The following is a 19,292-nucleotide window of genomic DNA, read 5'->3' as shown; positions in this document are numbered from 1 at the left end:
GCCATAAAAATTGCCTACAGTACAGAAAGAGGCCATTTGGCCCACCCAGTCCACACTGATTCTCTAAAGAGCATTCCACCCAGACTCAGTCCACTGTCCTCTCGCTGTAACCCCACAGCTAATCCACCTAGCCTGCACATCCCTGAACTCTACGGGTAATTCAGCATGGCCAATCCACCTAGCTTACACATCTTTGGACTGTGGGAGGAAACCCGAGCACCCACACAGACACGGGGAGAATGTGCAAACTCCACACAGACAGTCGCCCCAGGCTGGAATCGAACCTGGATCCCTGGTGCTGTGAGGCAGCAATGCTAATCACTGAGCAGTCATGTTTGCCCATTTATATCTCTATGATAAAGCCCTTTGCTAATCCCAGTCAGCTGCAGAAAATTGAAATGCTTCAAAGTTTAATCTGACATATTTTCAAGCCAGAGTGAGAAAACTCATCAAAAAAGTTTGTTGGAGCAAAGGGGCTAAACTGCATTGACAGTACGTACCGTGTAGCAGGGGGATCCAGCCATAGGGAAACCAGCTGCTGCCAGGCTATGAAGAAACTCTGGTGACCTCCACAAAGGCTCATCTGGAATCATGTAGTAGACCAGGCAAAAGAAATGCATCACATTGCCAGGGTAAGTGACCTCCCACGAGTTATCTGTATCCACAGAGATTGGCTAAGGACAGAAACAAGCCAATTATTGACCAATTTCCAACTGGATACATCTTCAGTAGAACTTAGAACTTGTGTAACAATCAGCTTTAAGCATCTTGCAGCAGGTCAGCACAGCAGCTGAATATATTTCTGAAATATTGCAGTCGAAACTGTAGCTAAGAGCTGTGGCAAACACAAATAAGAGAGAAGTTAAGGGAAAGAATAGAGAGGACAATTCAAGAGATGTCCCAGGTCAACAGTCAACAGGGAAGATAAATGGAGGAATTATTGAGGGGCAAAAAAATATTAACTGGTGCAGGGACAAAGACAGGCACTCCAAACACATAGAACAAGAGGGCATTGATTCACTTGAGTGAAACATAAATTTAAAACAGCAATTGAGTGAACTTCTCTACAGATTGGGTGACCAATGCTTGAAATATAAAAATCAGTAGCATTCAAAACGTTAACCTTGTAGATTGGATATTGGGAACATTCAAGAATAGGAAAAGAAACAGGCTATTCAGCCCCCTGAGCCTGCTCCACCATTAACATACACCATGGCTGATCATCTTTTAGAATTAGAATCCCTACAGTGTGGAAACAGGGCCCTTCAGCCCAACAATCCCACACCGACCTGCGAAGAGTAACCCACCCTGACCTATTCTCCTACTCTATATTTACCCCTGACTAATGCACATCCCTGAACAGTGAGGGCGATTTAGTGTGGCCAATTCACCTAACCTGCACAGCTTTGGACTGTGGGAGGAAACCAGAGCGCGCGGATGAAAACCCAACGCAGACATGGGGAGAACATGCAAACTCCACATAGACAGTTGCTCGAGGCTGGAATTGAACCCGGGTTTCTAGCGCTGCGAGGCAGCAGTGATAACCACTGAACCACCATGCCACCAATTTACCTCAATACCATTTCCCTGAACTATTCCCACATCCTTTGATGTCTTTAATATCCAGAAGCGTATCTATTTTCTCTTGGACAAAATTAAAAATCACAACCCAGGTTATAGTCCAACAGGTTTACTTGGAAGCACTAGCTTTCAGAGCACTGCTCCTTCATCAGGTCACTGTAAAACAGGGTCATAAGACACAGAATTTATAGCAAAGGATTACAGTGTAATGCAGCTGAAATATAAAAACAAACTTAGATTTAGTCTTTCATCTTTTAGAATGGTTTGGCTAATTTTGGTTCTTTAGCATATAAATACGTTTTCAAGAGCTAGTGCTTCCAAATAAACCTGTTGGACTATAATCTGGTGTTGTGTGATTTTTAACTTTGTCCACTACAGTCCAACACTGGTTCCTCCACATCACATTTTCTCTTGAATACACTCAATAACGGAACTTCCACTGTACTACGGGTTAGAAAATTCCAAACTTTCATCACCCTCTGAGTGAAGGAATTCCTCCTCATCCTAGTCTTGAATGATCAACCCCTTATACTGAGCCTGTGTCCCCATGCTGTAGACACCTCAACCACGGGAGTCAAACAAGCTTCCTTCATCTACCCTGCTCAGCCCTGGGAGAATTTTGTGCACTTTGATAAGAAGCATTTAAAGAGGAGATGACAGGGGAACAAGCTTCAAATGGGCAGAATGTCTGCAGTGCACGGACAACAGAGATCATGGGTTTTTGAAGGAGATGGTTGACAAAAGCAGATCTGAAAGCGAGCGAGTCAGACTTTGAGGAGATGGAATGTTTATAAAAGAATGGTTCTGAAAGAGCTAAAGTTGAAGTTGCATTTGCTCCACCCAACCTGACGATGTCATAGCATTTGAGGCTAGTACGATTGCAACATTTAAAAAGGCATCTAGATGGGTATATGAATAGGAAGGGTTTGGAGGGATATGGGCCGGGTGCTGGCAGGTGGGACTAGATTGGGTTGGGATATCTGGCGGCATGGACGGGTTGGACCAAAGGGTCTGTTTCCATGCTGTACATCTCTATGACTCTATGACTGTTGAGATGCAAGAACATCTATCGCATTTGCTAAATTGAGTAAATCGTAAGGATAGAAGATATAAGATTATGTTACGGGACTGGTAATCCAGAGTCCTGGAGTAATGATCCAGAAATATTAGTTCAAATCTCACTATAGCAACTGAGGAATTAAATTCAGTTAATTAAGTAACTCTGCAGTGAAAACTTAGCATCAATGGTGACTGTGCGACTACTAGATTGTCACAAAATCCCATCAGGTTGACTGATTTTCTTTAGGATATCAACCGTCTTGGCCCACAGCAATGTGGATAACAATTAATTGCCCTCTGAAATAACCTGAGTTGTATTTGAGAAGTGACTCACCGTCTCAAGGGCACTAAAGGATGGGTAATAACATTGCCAGTGACACTCATGATTAGTGAAGAAATTAAACACAATCTGGGCAGAGAGAGGAATCCCGAAAATGACTTTGCCAGCTGACCTTTGTACATGCCAGCATGATTCACCGGTCTTTGTTATTTGTTAAAGTATAACATTCTGCATGCCTCCTGTGGGATGGCATGGTGGCTCAGTGGTTAGCACTGCTGCCTCACAGCGCCAGGGACCCAGATTTGATTCAAACCTTGGGTGACTGTCTATGTGGAGTTTGCACGTTCTCCCCGTGTCTGCATGGGTTTCCTCCGGCTGCTCTGGTTTCCTCCCACAATCTAAAGATATGCAGGTCAGGTGAATTGGCCATGCTAAATTGCGCATAGTGTTCAGGGATATATAGTTTAGCTGCATAAGTCAGGGGTAAATGTAGGGTAATGGGTCTGGGTGGGATAACCCTTCGAAGGGGTGGTGTGGACTTGTTGAGCCAAAGGGCTTGTTTCCACACAGTAGGAATTCTAATTCCAAAAACAAAGTTCCAGCTGTAGATGTTACTGAGCACTCTTCAAGTTTTAACATTATGTAAACCTTATACAATGCATTTCCCTCTCAGAAGCTCCAACATGTCATATAGTCATACAGAACAGAAACAGTCCAACCAGTAAACGCATCACAGAAACAGGCCTATCCATCCAACCTGTTCACACTGACCAGATCTCCTATTCATTTACCCTTTAAGTTGTACCAGCCTCCATCACTTCCGCTGGCAGCTCATTCCATGCACACACCTCTGTGTGAAAAAGTTGCCCCTTTGGTTCCTTTTAAATCTTTCCCTTCTCACCTTAAACTTATGCCCTCTAGTTCTGGACTCCCGCACTGCAAGGAAAAGACCTTGTCTATTTACCCTATCCATGCTCCTCATGATTTTTAAACCTCCCTAAAGTCATCCCTTAGTCCACGTCAAACATAATCCCAAACTAAACTAGTCTCACCTGCCTGCTCCTGCCCATCTCCCTCCAAACCTTTCCTATTCATGAGCTTGTCCAAATGTCTTTTAAACGTTGTAATTTTACCCCAAGCAGCAACTCATGCATTTTACAGAATCAGCACCTCTTTCTGAAATATTGGAAGTATGGTTTGTCATGGAGGTAAAGCTCCAAAAAGCTCCATGACCCTCCGTAAAAATGATACTTGTGAATCTACAAAAGATTTTTGTAACTTCACAAACAGACGTGGGATAAAACCTGCCTCACACTACAGTAGGGAGGACTAAATTACTTAGTATGCTTGTAAGAGAATTAAGTATTAATTATCTGCCAAAGAAATAGGTTCATCACGATTATGATCTTTTTAATCTCTTCCTTAACTAATTCCTCTGGAATTGCATATGCTTTTGTTTCTAACTGCCGGAGATGACTGATACATTCTGAAGTCAAAGAGCCATAGAGATGTACAGCATAGAAACAGACCCTTCGGTCCAACCCGTCTATGCCGACCAGATATCCCAACCCAATCTATTCCCACCTGCCAGCACCCGGCCCATATCCCTCCAAACCCTTCCTATTCATATACCCATCCAAATGCCTCTTAAATCTTGCAATTGTACCAGCCTCCACCACATCCTCTGGCAGCTCATTCCATACACGTACCACCCTCTGCGTGAAAAAGTTGCCCCTTAGGTCTCTTTTATATCTTTTCCCTCTCACACTAAATCTATGCCCTCCAGTTCTGGACTCCCCGACCCCAGGGAAAAGACTTTGTCTATTTATGCTATCCATGCCGCTCATAATTTTTTAAACCTCTATAAGGTCACCCCTCAGCCTCTGACGCTCCAGGGAAAACAGCCCCAGCCTGTTCAGCCTCTCCCTGTAGCTCAGATCCTCCAACCCTGGCAACATCCTTGTAAATCTTTTCTGAACCCTTTCAAGTTTCACAACATCTTTCTGATAGGAAGGAGACAGAATTCCAACAGTGGCCTAACCAATGTCCTGTACAGCTGCAACATGACCTCCCAACCCCTGTACTCAATACTCTGACCAATAAAGGAAAGCATACCAAATGCCTTCTTCACTATCCTATCTACCCACGACTCCACTTTCAAGGAGCTATGAACCTGCACTCCAAGGTCCCTTTGTTCAGCAACACTCCCTAGGACCTTACCATTAAGTGTATAAATCCTGCTAAGATTTGCTTTCCAAAATGCAGTACCTCACATTTATCTGAATTAAACTCCATCTGCCACTTCTCAGCCCATTGGCCCATCTGGTCCAGATCCTGTTGTAATCTGAGGTAACCCTCTTCACTGTCCACTACACCTCCAATTTTGGTGTCATCTGCAAACTTACTAACTGTACCACTTATGCTCGCATCCAAATCATTTATGTAAATGACAAAAAGTAGAGGGCCCAGCACTGATCCTTGTGGCATTCCACAGGTCACAGGCCTCCAGTCTGAAAAACAACCCTCCACCACCACCCTCTGTCTTCTACCTTTCAGCCAGTTCTGTATCCAAATGGCTAGTTCTCCCTGTATTCCATGACCTCTAACCTTGCTAATCAGTCTCCCATGGGGAACCTTGTCGAACGCCTTACTGAAGTCCATATAGATCACATCTACTGCTCTGCCCTCATCAATCTTCTTTGTTACTTCTTCAAAAAACTCAATCAAGTTTGTGAGGCATGATTTCCCACGCACAAAGCCATGTTTACTATCCCAAATCAGTCCTTGCCTTTCCAAATACATGTACACACTGTCCCTCAGGATTCCCTCCAACAACTTTGCCCACCACTGAGGTCAGGCTCACTGGTCTATAGTTTCCTGGTTTGTCTTTACCGCCCTTCTTAAACAGTGGCACCATGTTTGCCAACCTCTAGTCTTCCGGCACCTCACCTATGACTATCGATGATACAAATATCTCAGCAAGGGGCCCAGCAATCACTTCCCTAGCTTCCCAAAGAGTTCTCAGATACACCTGATCAGGTCCTGGGGATTTATCCACCTTAAACCGTTTCAAGACATCCAGCACATCCTCCTCTGTAATCTGGACATTTTGCAAGATGTCACCATCTATTTCCCTACAGTCTATATCTTCCATATCCTTTTCCCCAGTAAATACTTATGCAAAATATTCATTTAGTATCGCCCCAATTTTCTGTGGCTGCACACAAAGGCTGCCTTGCTGATCTTTGAGGGGCCCTATTCTCTCCCTAGTTACCCTTTTGTCCTTAATGTATTTGGAAATACCTTTTGGATTCTCCTTAATTCTATTTGCCAATGTTATCTCATGTTTCCATTTTGCCCTCCTGATTTCCCTCTTAAGTATACTCCTACTTTCTTTATACTCTAAGGATTCACTCGATCTATCCTGTCTGTACCTGACATATGCTTCCTTTCTTAACTAAACCCTCAATTTCTTCAGTCATCCAGCATTCCCTATACCTACCAGCCTTCCCTTTCACCCTGACAGGAATATACTTTCTCTGGATTCTTGTTATCTCATTTCTGAAGGCTTCCCATTTTCCAGCCGTCCCTTTACCTGTGAACATCTGCCTCCAATCAGCTTTCGAAAGTTCTTGCCTAATACCTTCAAAATTGGTCTTTCTCCAATTTAGAACTTCAACTTTTAGATCTGGTTTATCCTTTTCCATCACTATTTTAAAACAAATAGAATTATGGTCGCTGGCCCCAAAGTGCTCCCCCACTGACACCTCAGTCACCTGCCCTGCCTTATTTCCCAAGAGTAGGTCAAGTTTTGCACTCTCTCTCCTAAGTACATCCACATACTGAATCAGAAACTTGTCTTGTACACACTTAAGAAATTCCTCTCCATCTAAACCTTTAACACTATGGCAATCCCAGTCGATGTTTGGAAAGTTAAAATCCCCTACCATAACCACCCTATTATTCTTACAGATAGCTGAGATCTCCTTACAAGTTTGTTTCTCAATTTCCCTCTCTTGGGGGGGTCTATAATACAATCCCAATAAGGTGATCATCCCTTTCTTATTTCTCAGTTCCACCCAAATAACTTCCCTGGATGTATTTCTGGGAATATCCTCCCTCAGCACAGCTGTAATGCTATCCCTTATCAAAAATGCCACTCCCCCTCCTCACTTGCCTCTCTTTCTGTCCTTCCTGTAGCATTTGTATCCTGGAACATTAAGCTGCCAGTCCTGCCCATCCCTGAGCCATGTTTCTGTAATTGCTGTGATATCCCAGTCCCATGTTCCTAACCATGCCCTGAGTTCACCTGCCTTCCCTGTTAGGCCCCTTGCATTGAAATAAAAGCAGTTTAATTTATTAGTCCTACCTTGTCCCTGCCTGTTTGACTCACTTCTGTTCTCAGCTGTACCCATCTCAGATCGATCTCTTTCCTCACTATCTCCCTGGTCCCACCCCCCTACCCTGCCCACCCACCCCCCCCACCCCACCTTACTAGTTTAAATCCTCCCAAGAAGTTCTAGCATATTTCCCTGCCAGTATATTAGTCCCTTTCCAATTGAGGAACCACAAAGGCAAAAAAACCATAATGGGAGTTGTGTACAGACCTCCTAACAGTGGTCAGGACCAGGGATGCAACATGTACCGGGAAATAGAGAAGGCATGTCAGAAAGGCAAGGTCACAGTGACCATGGGAGACTTCAGTATGCAGGTGGACTGGGTAAATAATGTTGCCAGTGGATCCAAAGAAAGGGAATTCATGGAATGCTTACAGGATGGCTTTTTGGAACAGCTTGTCATGGAGCCCACAAGGGAGCAGGCTATTCTGGACCTAGTGCTTTGCAATGAACCAGACTTTATAAAAGATCTTAAAGTAAGGGAACCCTTAGGAAGCAGCGATCATAATATAGTAGAGTTCAGTCTGGAGTTTGAAAGAGAGAAGGCAAAATCAGATGTAATGGTGTTACAGTTGAATAAAGGTAATTATGAGGGCGTGAGAGAGAAACTGACAAAAATAGACTGGAAGCAGAGCCTCGTGGGGAAGACAGTAGAGCAAAAATGGCAGGAGTTTGTGGGTATAATTGAGGACACTGTACAGAAGTTCATCCCCAAGAAAAGAAAGATTATCCAGGGAGGGATTAGACAGCCATGGCTGACAAAGGAAGTCAGGAAATGTATTAAAGGAAAAGAGAGATCCTATAAAGTGGCCGAGAGCAGTGGGAAATCAGTAGATTGGGAAGGCTACAAAAACAAACAGAGGATAACAAAGAGAGTAATAAGAAAGGAGAGGATCAAATATGAAAGTAGGCTAGCCAGTAATATTAGAAATGATAGTAAAAGTTTCTTTCAATACATAAGAAACAAATGACAGGCAAAAGTAGACATTGGGCCACTTCAAACTGATGCTGGAAGCCTAGTGATGGGAGATAAGGAAATAGCAGTAGAACTTAACAAGTACTTTGCGTCAGTTTTCACAGTGGAAGACATGAGTAATATCCCAACAATTAAAGGGAGTCAGGGGGCTGAGTTAAGTATGGTTGCCATTACAAAAGAGATAGTGCTAGAAAAGCTAAAATGTCTTAAAATTGATAAATCTCCTGGCCCCGATGGGATACATCCTAGAGTTCTGAGAGAGGTGGCTGAGGAAATAGCGGAGGCATTGGTTGAGATCTTTCAAGAGTCACTGGAGTCAGGGAAAGTCCCGGATGATTGGAAGATCACTTTTGTAACCCCATTGTTCAAGAAAAGATCAAGACAAAAGATGGAAAATTATAGGCCAATTAGCCTAACCTCGGTTGTCGGTAAAATTCTAGAATCCATCATTAAGGATGAGGTTTCTAAATTCTTAAAAGAGCAGAGTCTGATTAGAACAAGTCAACATGGATTTAGTAAGGGGAGGTCATGCCTGACAAACCTGTTGGTATTCTTTGAAGAGGTGACAAGTAGGTTAGACCAGGGAAACCCAGTGGATGTGGTCTATCTAGACTTCCAAAAGGCCTTTGATAAGGTGCCACACGGGAGGCTGCTGAGCAAGGTGAGGGCCCATGGTGTTCAAGGTGAGCTACTGGGATGGATTGAGGATTGGCTGTCTGACAGAAGGCAGAGAGTTGGGATAAAAGGTTCTTTTTCAGAATGGTGCCGGTGACGAGTGTTGGGGCCACAGCTGTTCGCATTATATATTAATGATCTGGATGAAGGGACTGGGGGCATTCTAGCGAAGTTTGCCGATGATACAAAGTTAGGTGGACAGGCAGGTAGTACTGAGGAAGTGGGGAGGCTACAGAAGGATCTAGACAGTTTGAGAGAGTGGTCCAGGAAATGGCTGATGGAATTCAACGTGAACAAATGCGAGCTCTTGCACTTTGGCAAAAAGAATAAAAGCACAGACTACTTTCTAAACGGTGAGAAAATTCGTAAAGCCAAAGTACAAAGGGATCTGGGAGTGCTAGTCGAGGATTCTCTAAAGGTCAACATACAGATTGAGTCCGTGATTAAGAAAGCGAATGCAATGTTGTCACTTAGCTCAAGAGGGTTGGAATATAAAAGCACCGTTGTGCTACTGAGACTTTATAAAGCTCTGGTTAGGCCCCATTTGGAGTACTGTGTCCAGTTTTGGTCCCCACACCTCAGGAAGGACATACTGGCACTGGAACGTGTCCAGCGGAGATTCACACGGCTAATCCCTGGAATGGTAGGTCTAACATATGAGGAACGGCTGAGGATCCTGGGATTGTATTCATTGGAGTTTAGATGATTAAGGGGAGACTTAATAGAGACGTACAAGATAATACATGGCTTGGAAAGGGTGGACGCTAGGAAATTGTTTCCGTTAGGTGAGGAGACTAGGACCCGTGGACACAGCCTTAGAATTAGAGGGGGTCAATTCAGAACAGAAATGCGGAGACATTTCTTCAGCCAGAGAGTGGTGGGCCTGTGGAATTCATTGCCGCAGAGTGCAGTGGTGGCCGGGACACTAAATGTCTTCAAGGCAGAGATTGATAGATTCTTGTTGTCTCGGGGAATTAAGGGCTACGGGGAGAATGCGGGTAAGTGGGGTTGAAATGCCCATCAGCCATGATTGAATGGCGGAGTGGACTTGATGGGCCAAATGGCCTTACTTCCACTCCTATGTCTTATGGTCTTATGGTTTTATAATTTAGGTGCTATCCGTCCTTCTTGTACAGGTCACTTCTATCCCAAAAGAGATTCCAATGATCTAAAAGTGCGAATACTTCTCCCATATACCAGCTCCTCAGTCATGCATTCATCTGCTCTATCCTCCTATTCCTGCCCTCACTAGCTCGTAGCACTGGGAGTAATCCAGATATTACTACCCTTGAGGACCTCCTTTTTAAATTTCTGCCTAACTCTCTGTAATCTTCCTTCACAGTCTCAACCATTTCCCTTCCAATCTCGTTGGTTCCAATGTGGACAATGACCTCTTGCTGGCCCCTCTCCCCCCGTGAGAACATTCTGCACCCTCTCGGAGACATCCTTGATCCTGGTACCAAGGAAACAACACACCATTCTGCTTTTTCTCTGCTGGCCACAGAAACGTCTGTCTGTACCTCTAACTACACAATCCCCTAACACAATTGATCTCTTGGAAGCCAACGTACCCCGCGTTGCATTAGAGCCAGTCTCAACACCAGAAATTTGGCTGTTCGTGCTTCGTTCCCCTGAGAATCCATCACCCCCTACATTTTCCAAAACAGCATACCTGTTTGAATTTGGTATATCAACAAAAGACTCCTGACCTAGGTGCCTACCTCTCTTACCCTTCCTGGAGTTAACCCATCTATGTGACTGTATCAGAGACATTCCCCCCTTCCTATAACTGCCATCAATCACATACTGTTGCTGTTGCAAATTCCTCATCGCTTCTATCTGTCTCTCCAACCAATCCATTCGATCTGATAAGATTCGCATCCAACAGCATTTATGGCAGATATAATCCACAGTAACCCTTAAACTCTCTTTAAACTCCCACATCTGACAAGAAGTACATATCACTGCAAAGGCCATTTTTGCTCCTTCACAATCTACAGACCCAGAAAATAACACCATCTTATTCCTCTACAAACACTGCCACAGGCTAAACTAATAGCTATGGCGTATATTTTAAATTTAATCAAGAGACTTATCTCCAAAAACATAATCAAGAAAGAATCCACTATACTCACTACTGCAGCCTTTCTCTTGGACAGACTTAAAACAACAATTAACTTATCTGATTCTGTGCTGTGAACTTCGCCCAACAGTCCTTTTCTTCTTATGAGACATATAAACATTAGCCCTTTGATCCACTGAGTTCTCTATACATTCAGCAGTTAACTCTCCAGAGGAAGTGGTGGATGCAGGTTCTGTTACAACGTATGGACAGCTACATGATGAGGAAACATTTAGAGGGAAGTGGGCCAAACACAGGCAAATAGGTCAAATTTAGGTTGGAAAACTTGGTCAGTATGGATAAGATGGACCGATGGGTCTATTTCTGTGTTGAATGACTATGCCCCTACTTGATAGTAAAGCTAACCTTGCAGAGATTCCTCGAGGTGGTCAACTATCAAATATCATTTGCATACATTATGTATTCACAATAAACAAGATTAAAAACAAGCAAATATTCTGTGGATGCTTGAAGCACAAAGCTACTTCTTTGAACTACCTCATTCAAATTTGTAAAACTCTCATCTGTCCAAAGATATTTGAGTTGTTAATTAGACATTACTGTTGGCATAAAAAGAGTTGCCATTTCGAGAAGCACTTCTGGTTTCCCCAAAAAAACGTTCATGCCATGAGAAGTGAAACTAGAAGTGAACTCAGTTACTTATTTATCTGACCAGATCACTCGACTTGGTTCAAAATAATATCAGGTTTAGCCTTTGAACACCATAATTTTAGCTCATACACTTTAACACGCTGTACCCTAAATAGGCAATGGGAAAAGGCAACAACAATGAAATGATATTTCCTGGCAACAGACTTGAAAGGACTTGGCAAAAAGGGAGAGTGTGGAAAAGCGTAAGATGAGAAAGGAAAAAAAACAAACAATCTGTAATTCAAATATCTGGTAGGCGGTTTATCTTTCTAACATTGCTAATTGATAACGACATTGAAATGCTGATACTCTAAATGATTTACCAGTTTATCACAAATAACTTTCAGCAGTTTTGGTTATATTAACCAGCTAGAGAGCCTCATGGGTAAAGATACTACCCAACTCCCTGATCAACCAGACAAAGGTTTCAGTGCAGGGTCCTTTCCAGTACAGAATCAGCTGAACTGTGATCAGCAGTAACTGATGCACAAAAAGCTCAGCACTCCTGGAACAGGGAAGGAAAATCCCACCTGGCTTTCTGTCTCTCACTGCTATTAAAGTAACTGCTTCTGGTGTGCTGAACTGGGCAAAAAAACAAGTTACCCATATCTGCCTGCCCAGCTTCAGATACAAAGAATGGTTACTCAAACAGGATGGCAACAGAACAGAACATAAGCATCAGTCAGCTTTTACCCAAGTTCAGATATTTTACTCCATCCATTTGTGAATTTTTTGAGAAACATCATTTCATAACGATCGTACTGCACTGTATCGGACCATCACCCAGGGATTCTCCTGTAGATGTTCCACAAAGGCCAAGACCTGAAGTTTTTTGGGAAATTCCACACAGACAAATCCTTTGTCATGGAGGGGATGGGACCTTTCCCACTGGGTCGTAGGAGGTTAAGGGGTGACCTTATAGAGGTTTATAAAATCATGAGGGACATGGATAAGGTGAGTAGCAAAGGCCTTTTCCCTCAGGTGGGACAGTTCAACACTAGACAGCATATTTTTAAGGTGAGAGGAGAAAGCTTTAAAATGACATGAGGGATAACATTTTTTTTAAATGAGCAGTTTGCGTGTGGGATGAACTGCCAGAGGAAATGCTGGGTGCAGGTACAGTTACAACGTTTAAAAGACATTTGGATAAGTACATGCACAGGAAAGGCTTGGAGGGATATGGGCCAAGCGCAGGACTATTTAGTTTGGGAACATGGTCGGCATGGACTGGTTGAACTGAAGGGTCTGTTTCAACACTGTATGACACCATGACTCAGCAATTTACCAGTAACAGCAATATACAGAGGACCTGGGAGTAAGTTTACGAGGCTTCACTACTGTTGAGAAGCAAGTCCAACTGCGACTATCAATTGGAACAGCCTGTCTATGGTCATTCCCCGTATGCTAGGATCTGCAACTTGTCAACAAGCGTTGTATTGAATGGCAGCCCACTTGAGATGTTGCAGAGGAAGATAGAATGTGTTTCTATGGTATTGTGCTATTTAAGAGGCACTGGTTGTGTTTCACTGTTCAATATTTGAAAGCAAACTTCAGCATCAAGTGCATTGCCTCACCTTGCTTAATGTAGCTTTCACCAAATCCAGCAAAACCAATGCAGCTTCAGTACACAATCCATTCGGGATTTTAACAGACTTGTCACTCTGATTTGATTTCACTTGCTCAAGAAGCCAAGTAATCATCATGTCAAGGTCCATCTAGAAAAGACAATTCATGCTTTAAAAAGCTGACCATTTTTCATTGACTAAATGCATGTCGTCATTTGTAAAACAGTTTTTTTAAGAATTAGTGCACCCCACCTTCTGTGCATTTGACTTTTCTTTTTAAAATTGACAGCCTTAGTGATGTTTCTAGCTGGTGATAATTAATAAGTTAATTGGTGGGCGGCACGGTGGTTAGCACTGCTGCCTCACAGCGCCAGAGACCCGGGTTCAATTCCCACCTCAGGCGACTGACTGTGTGGAGTTTGCACGTTCTCCCTGTGTCTGTGTGGGTTTCCTCCGGGTGCTCCGGTTTCCTCCCACAGTCCAAAGATGTGCAGGTCAGGTGAATTGGCCATGCTAAATTGCCCGTAGCGTTAGGTAAGGGGTAGATGTAGGGGTATGGGTGGGTTGCGCTTCGGTGGGGCGGTGTGGACTTGTTGGGCCGAAGGGCCTGTTTTCACACTGTAAGTAATCTAATCTAATCTTAAAGTCAGTCATGGCACAGAGGAGATCTGGATGTTCTGCGTTGTCTCCTTAGTTGTCCCTCAATTGGATCGACAGTTTTAGTGGATTTTCATGACACATATTTTAACAGAAATTTGACCAGAAATACTATTCAAGCATTTTCCAAGCAGGTAGGTTAACACGATTAAGGATCATGAGCAATTTAGGAACTTAACAATCAGTAAACTATATTCATTCAATATTGACATTCCACATTCAGGGATGCCACTAAAGCCATTCCTCACAAATACCATACCAAACTGGAATCAATCAATATAATTTCAGTGGTCACATTTTATCTCCGCTGATAGTGATGTGATGGAGATCATGTAGCTGTAAAAAAATGTATAAAGCTACATGCTGTCAATTAATTAACCCACTGGTCCATCTTGATCAGATCTTCTTATATAATTATGCACATTAGTGTAGAAAACATAAATGCACCTTGTTCCATCCTGCTGTGAATCACATGTTATTGTTCTGCTTCATGCAAGTCATTCAGTAATTAAACACTCTCACTTATTCTACATGAGGCTGAATAGGCTGAGGCTCTTTCCCCTGGTGCATCAGGGGCTGAGGGGCGACCTTATAGAGGTTTATAAAATCATGAGGGGCGTGGATAGGGTAAATAGGCAAAGTCTTTTTCCCTGGGGTGGGAGACTCCAGAACTAGAGAGGGCATCGGTTTACTGTGAGAGGGGAAAGATATAAGAGAGACCCAAGGGCAACTTTTTCACACAGAGGATAGGACATGTATGGAATTAGGTGCCGGAAGAAGTGGTGGAAGCTGGTACAATTGCAACATTTGAAAGGCACCTGGATGGGTGTATGAGTAGGAAAGAGTAAGAAGGATATGGGCCAAGTGCTGGCAAATGGGACTAGATAAGGTTAGGATATCTGGTCAGCATGGACAAATTGGACCGGAGGGTCTGTTTCCGTGCTGTACATCTCTGTGACTATGACTCTATGACTTTCAGCTATCACTCATTGTTCTTACACTCAATTACAAGCACAATTCCCATCTCCATTGCCCTCAACTACGCTGGCAGGACTTTTCTTGTTGTGCGGACTCAAGCTGCCTCCAAAATCTCTTGCATCATCAGACACGCTGCATGGGATATCACCACGGCAATAACCCTGGTTTTAGGGGGTGCCAAAATAAACAGCATCTGTTAACAGTACCACTGGACCAGCTTCACAGCGCCAGGGACCCGGGTTCAATTCCAGCCTTGGGCTAGAATGTGTGGAGTTTGCACATTCTCCCCGTGTCTGCGTGGATTTCCTCCAGGTGCTCCAGTTTCCTCCCACAGTCCAAAGATGTGCAGGTCAGGTGAATTGGCCATACTAAATTACCCACTGTTTTAGGTGCATTAGTCAGAGAGAAATGGGTCTGGGTGGGTTACTCTTCGGCAGGTCGGTGTGGACTTGTTGGGCTGTAGGGAATCTAATCTAATCTAATCTGATCCAACCTTCCAACTTGGCACCGCCCTCCTGAACTATCCTACCTGTCCATCTTCCTTCCCACCTATCCACTCCACCCTTCTCTCCAACCTATGACCTTCACCCCCACCTTCATTGATCTATTGCATTCCCAGCCACCTCCCCCACAAGCCCCACCCTTCTCCCATTTATCTCTCCACCCCTTTAGGCCACTCCCTCATTCCTGATGAAGAGCTTATGCTCGAAACATTGACTCTCCTGCTCCTCAGATGCTGCCTGAACAGCTGTGCTTTTCCAGCACTACACTGTTTAACTCTCTCTGACCATCAAACCACAGCATGTCTTAACAAAGTACCACAAGACATTAGTACGCTCAGAAAATCCATTCCTTCATTAGCATGGGTAATCGAGTGCAAGTAGCTGTATTTACTATTTTACTAGAGCTAAAATAACATTAGGAGAAAGTGAGGACTTCAGATGCTAGAGATCAGAGTCGAGAGTGTGGTACTGGAAACGCACAGCAGGTCAGGCAGCATCCGAGGAGCAGGACAGTCGACCTTTCAGGCAAGACGCGTTCATCAGGAATATTCATCTTTCCTGATGAAGGGCTCTTGCCTGAATCGTTGATTCTCCCAGTCCTCGGATGCTGCCTGACCCCGCTGTACTTTTCCAGCACCACACTCTCAACTAAAATAACATTAGCCATTGGCAAAATACCAATTTCAGGTGGCTTTGCATAAGAATAGCAGCTATGTGGCCATGCCGATAGCTGCAATAATTATAAAAGAACTCCTCAGAAAAATCCTTACATAATCGGATATTGAAGGTTTGTTATGGGCATTTGATATCCTCAGTGTATACAGAATGTAGTTTTAATAAAGTACACATCTTCAAAACTTGCAATCAACTCTGCCACTGGGCAATCGGAGGGGATAACAGAAACATAGATTCCTTCAGCACTGACAAACCGTCTGTGTGGTTTGTGATACTGTCACAGTCCATTGACTGAATGACAGTCCTGTTGTACCATCAAAAGCATGAAGCTTTCATTTTTATTAAAAGGAAGATTTTGGCAAGCAACAAGTGGTTAAAAGGAACTGCAAGCAGATGGACATTTCTTCTGATGAAATAGTCTTTTATTTGCAGTCTTATCAAATAGAGCTCATATTTTATTTTCAACTTCAGTTCAGTGTTGGACCTTTCACCACTGAATCAGTGGGTGACAGATTTGAACCTTACTCCAGAGGTTTGTGGACATGACCTAGACTGAAATTCCAGTGCAGGACCTTTTTTTGTTATTCTCTCATAGAACTTTAGCGTTGCTGGATGGAACACCAATTAATACCGATCCCTGGATGCCCTTGAGAAGCCTTCTTGAATTGCTGCAGTCCATGTGCTGTAGGTACATGCACAATGCACTTAGGGAGGGAATTCCAGGATTTTAGAGTCATACAGCACGGAAACAGACCTATTGGTCCAACCAGTCCATGCCAATCACAATCCCAAACTAAACTAGTCGCACCTGCCTGTTCTTGGTCTATGTCCCTCCAAACATTTCCTAATCATGTATTCTCCAAATGTCTTTTAAACATTGTAACTATACCCGCATCCACCACTTCCTCTGGAAGTTCACTCCACACATGAACCACACTCCATATGATAAAATTGCCTCATGTCTTTTTTTTTCCCCTTTCTCTATAAAAGTATGTCCCGGAGTGTTGAAATCCCTCATCCTAGGGAAAAGACACCTGCTATTAACCTTATCTATATCCTGCATGATTTTATAAACATCTATAAGGTCACCCACAACCTCCTACGCTCCAGTGAAAAAAAAGTCACAGGCTATCCAGTCTCTCCTTATAACTGAAACCCTCCATTGCTGGCAACATTCTGGTAAATCTCTTTTGAACCCTCTCCAGTTTAATAATATTTTTCCTATAACAGTGTGGCCAGTACTGGACACAATATTCCAGAAGAGGCTTCACCAACATTTTGTACAAACTCAATATAACGTCCCAACTCCTATACTCAAAGATCTGAACAATGAAGGCAAGCATGCTAAATGCCTTCTTCACCACCCTGTCTGTGTGTGACACAAATGTCAAAGTTACATACCTGAATCCCTAACTCTCTCTGTTCTATAACACTCCACAAGGCCCCGCTTTTAATTGTACAAGCCCTGCCTTTGTTTGTTTTACCAAAATGAAATATCTCTCATTTATCCAAATTAAACTTTAACCTAATGACAATGAAGGAACAATGACATATTTCAAAGTCAGGATGGTGGGTGGCTTTGAAGGGACTCTTCACGTGATGATGTTCCCATAGAGTGCTTGCCTAAGTATAAAATTAATGCTATTTGCTCAGCCTGTCTCGAAATAGGGTGTCGATGATTTACATTTCAGCAAGTGTGGTAAGTTATTAAAGCAAGTCAATCCTGCAGTTAAAGCAACGCAAAAAAAGCAGCGTCGTACATTTTACAGAATTAGGGAGACACTACCTTGGAATCCTCTGGCATCTCTTCAAGTGGTTTCTGTAAAACCAATGCAGCCAGGAGTAGGTACAGCTCAGGTATGGAAGCGTGATGGCTCAAGAACATCTGCATTATTTCAAATCCAGGAACTAAATACGGCGTCTGGCTGCAGGTCTGGGGTCGAGTTTTGATATTATCTGTAACAAAGGAGAAAGCGATCAGGGTACATTTCAGCATTCTAAGTACTACATTACACTTATCGCCATTTCAGTATGGTGCTGAACGCAGCTTGCATTTACAATAAAGCAACAAAATTAAATGTTGTATCCTGATGACAGGATGACTGGTGTCATTAAGATTCTACAGCAATATTGTTGAGTTTATCGAGAAAATGTGGAGATGTAGGTCGAAGCAAGAATTCACTTTCAAGAAGATAGCATGTTGGCTAGAATGACCTCTCTATGCTGCAAGTCTCCAACACCTTCCTCAGCTGCCTACAACACAAATGTGGCTTAGATTTATACAGTGTGACGTTGTAAACGTGTCCGCTATTTGCGTGAGGTTTACTTGTAATTGCAATGCGAGGATCATCATTTTGAGGGAGCAAGGATTTGCTCAATGACCCCATTGGTTAAAAAATATCCTGTCTACCGAGTTTCAGAACAGGTTGAGAGAAAACAAACCCTCTGTTCAATAACAAATGTGACCTAATCTCAGTCAGAGCCAATTTTGAGTATTACTATACTGAGTATTACTACAATGTTGGACTCATGGTGAGAGAAGCAGGGTGTAGGGGAGTCACTATCGAGTAAGTGCTGAAACAAATACTCCTGGAAGTTAGATGATTAGATTTATTTAAGACTATTAACACCCACTCTGCTAGGACTGAGTGTGTCCAACTGCTGGGTAAGAAAGTCAAAGTCATTATTTTGTACAATCCTAACTTGGCCCAATTTAGTTTGCCAAAAACTGAGGGGCTGGAAAAGCACAGCTGGTCAGGCAGCATCCGAGGAGCAGGAGAGTTGACATTTCGAGCATAAACTCCAAGTTTCCTGACGAAGAGCTTATGCTTGTAACGTTGACTCTCCTGGTCCTCGGATGCTGCCTGACTGGCTGAGCTTTTCCAGCACCGCACTCTAGACTCTGATCTTCAGCATCTGAAGTCCTCACATACTTCAGATTTAGTTTGCGTTTGTAGTTGCCACTAAGCTGAGATTGGAGTCACAGTCTTAAGCGGGGTCATGGGTTCCAGATAATTTTTAACAATGAGCAGAAACTGAGACTGAGACGGTGACAGACCCTTTGAGTTGGGAGTGTATAAATTCCTGAATAAGGGCTACAGCCAAAAACGTTGATTTTCCTGCTCAACGGATGCTGCCTGACCTGCTGTGCTTTTCCAGCAACACACTCTCAA

General features: G+C 43.3%; 1 protein-coding gene across 1 annotated transcript in view; it reads right to left on the bottom strand.

Annotated features, from left to right (window-relative positions):
- The window catches only part of wdfy4 (WDFY family member 4), a 312,072-nt gene that overhangs the window by 191,449 nt on the left and 101,331 nt on the right, over positions 1 to 19,292 (bottom strand). The window contains exons 31-33 of the mRNA XM_072583190.1: positions 17,906 to 18,075; positions 13,316 to 13,456; positions 501 to 674 (exon numbers count right to left, since the gene is read on the bottom strand). Coding sequence (XP_072439291.1) covers positions 501 to 674; positions 13,316 to 13,456; positions 17,906 to 18,075 — 485 coding nt within the window. The remainder of the gene's footprint in view (positions 1 to 500; positions 675 to 13,315; positions 13,457 to 17,905; positions 18,076 to 19,292) is intronic.

The sequence above is a fragment of the Chiloscyllium punctatum genome, chromosome 13 (assembly GCF_047496795.1).
Source record: "Chiloscyllium punctatum isolate Juve2018m chromosome 13, sChiPun1.3, whole genome shotgun sequence".
Classification (NCBI taxonomy): Eukaryota; Metazoa; Chordata; class Chondrichthyes; order Orectolobiformes; family Hemiscylliidae; genus Chiloscyllium; species Chiloscyllium punctatum.
Note: the sequence above shows the minus strand (reverse complement) of the source record. Positions and strands in the feature narration are given on the sequence as shown.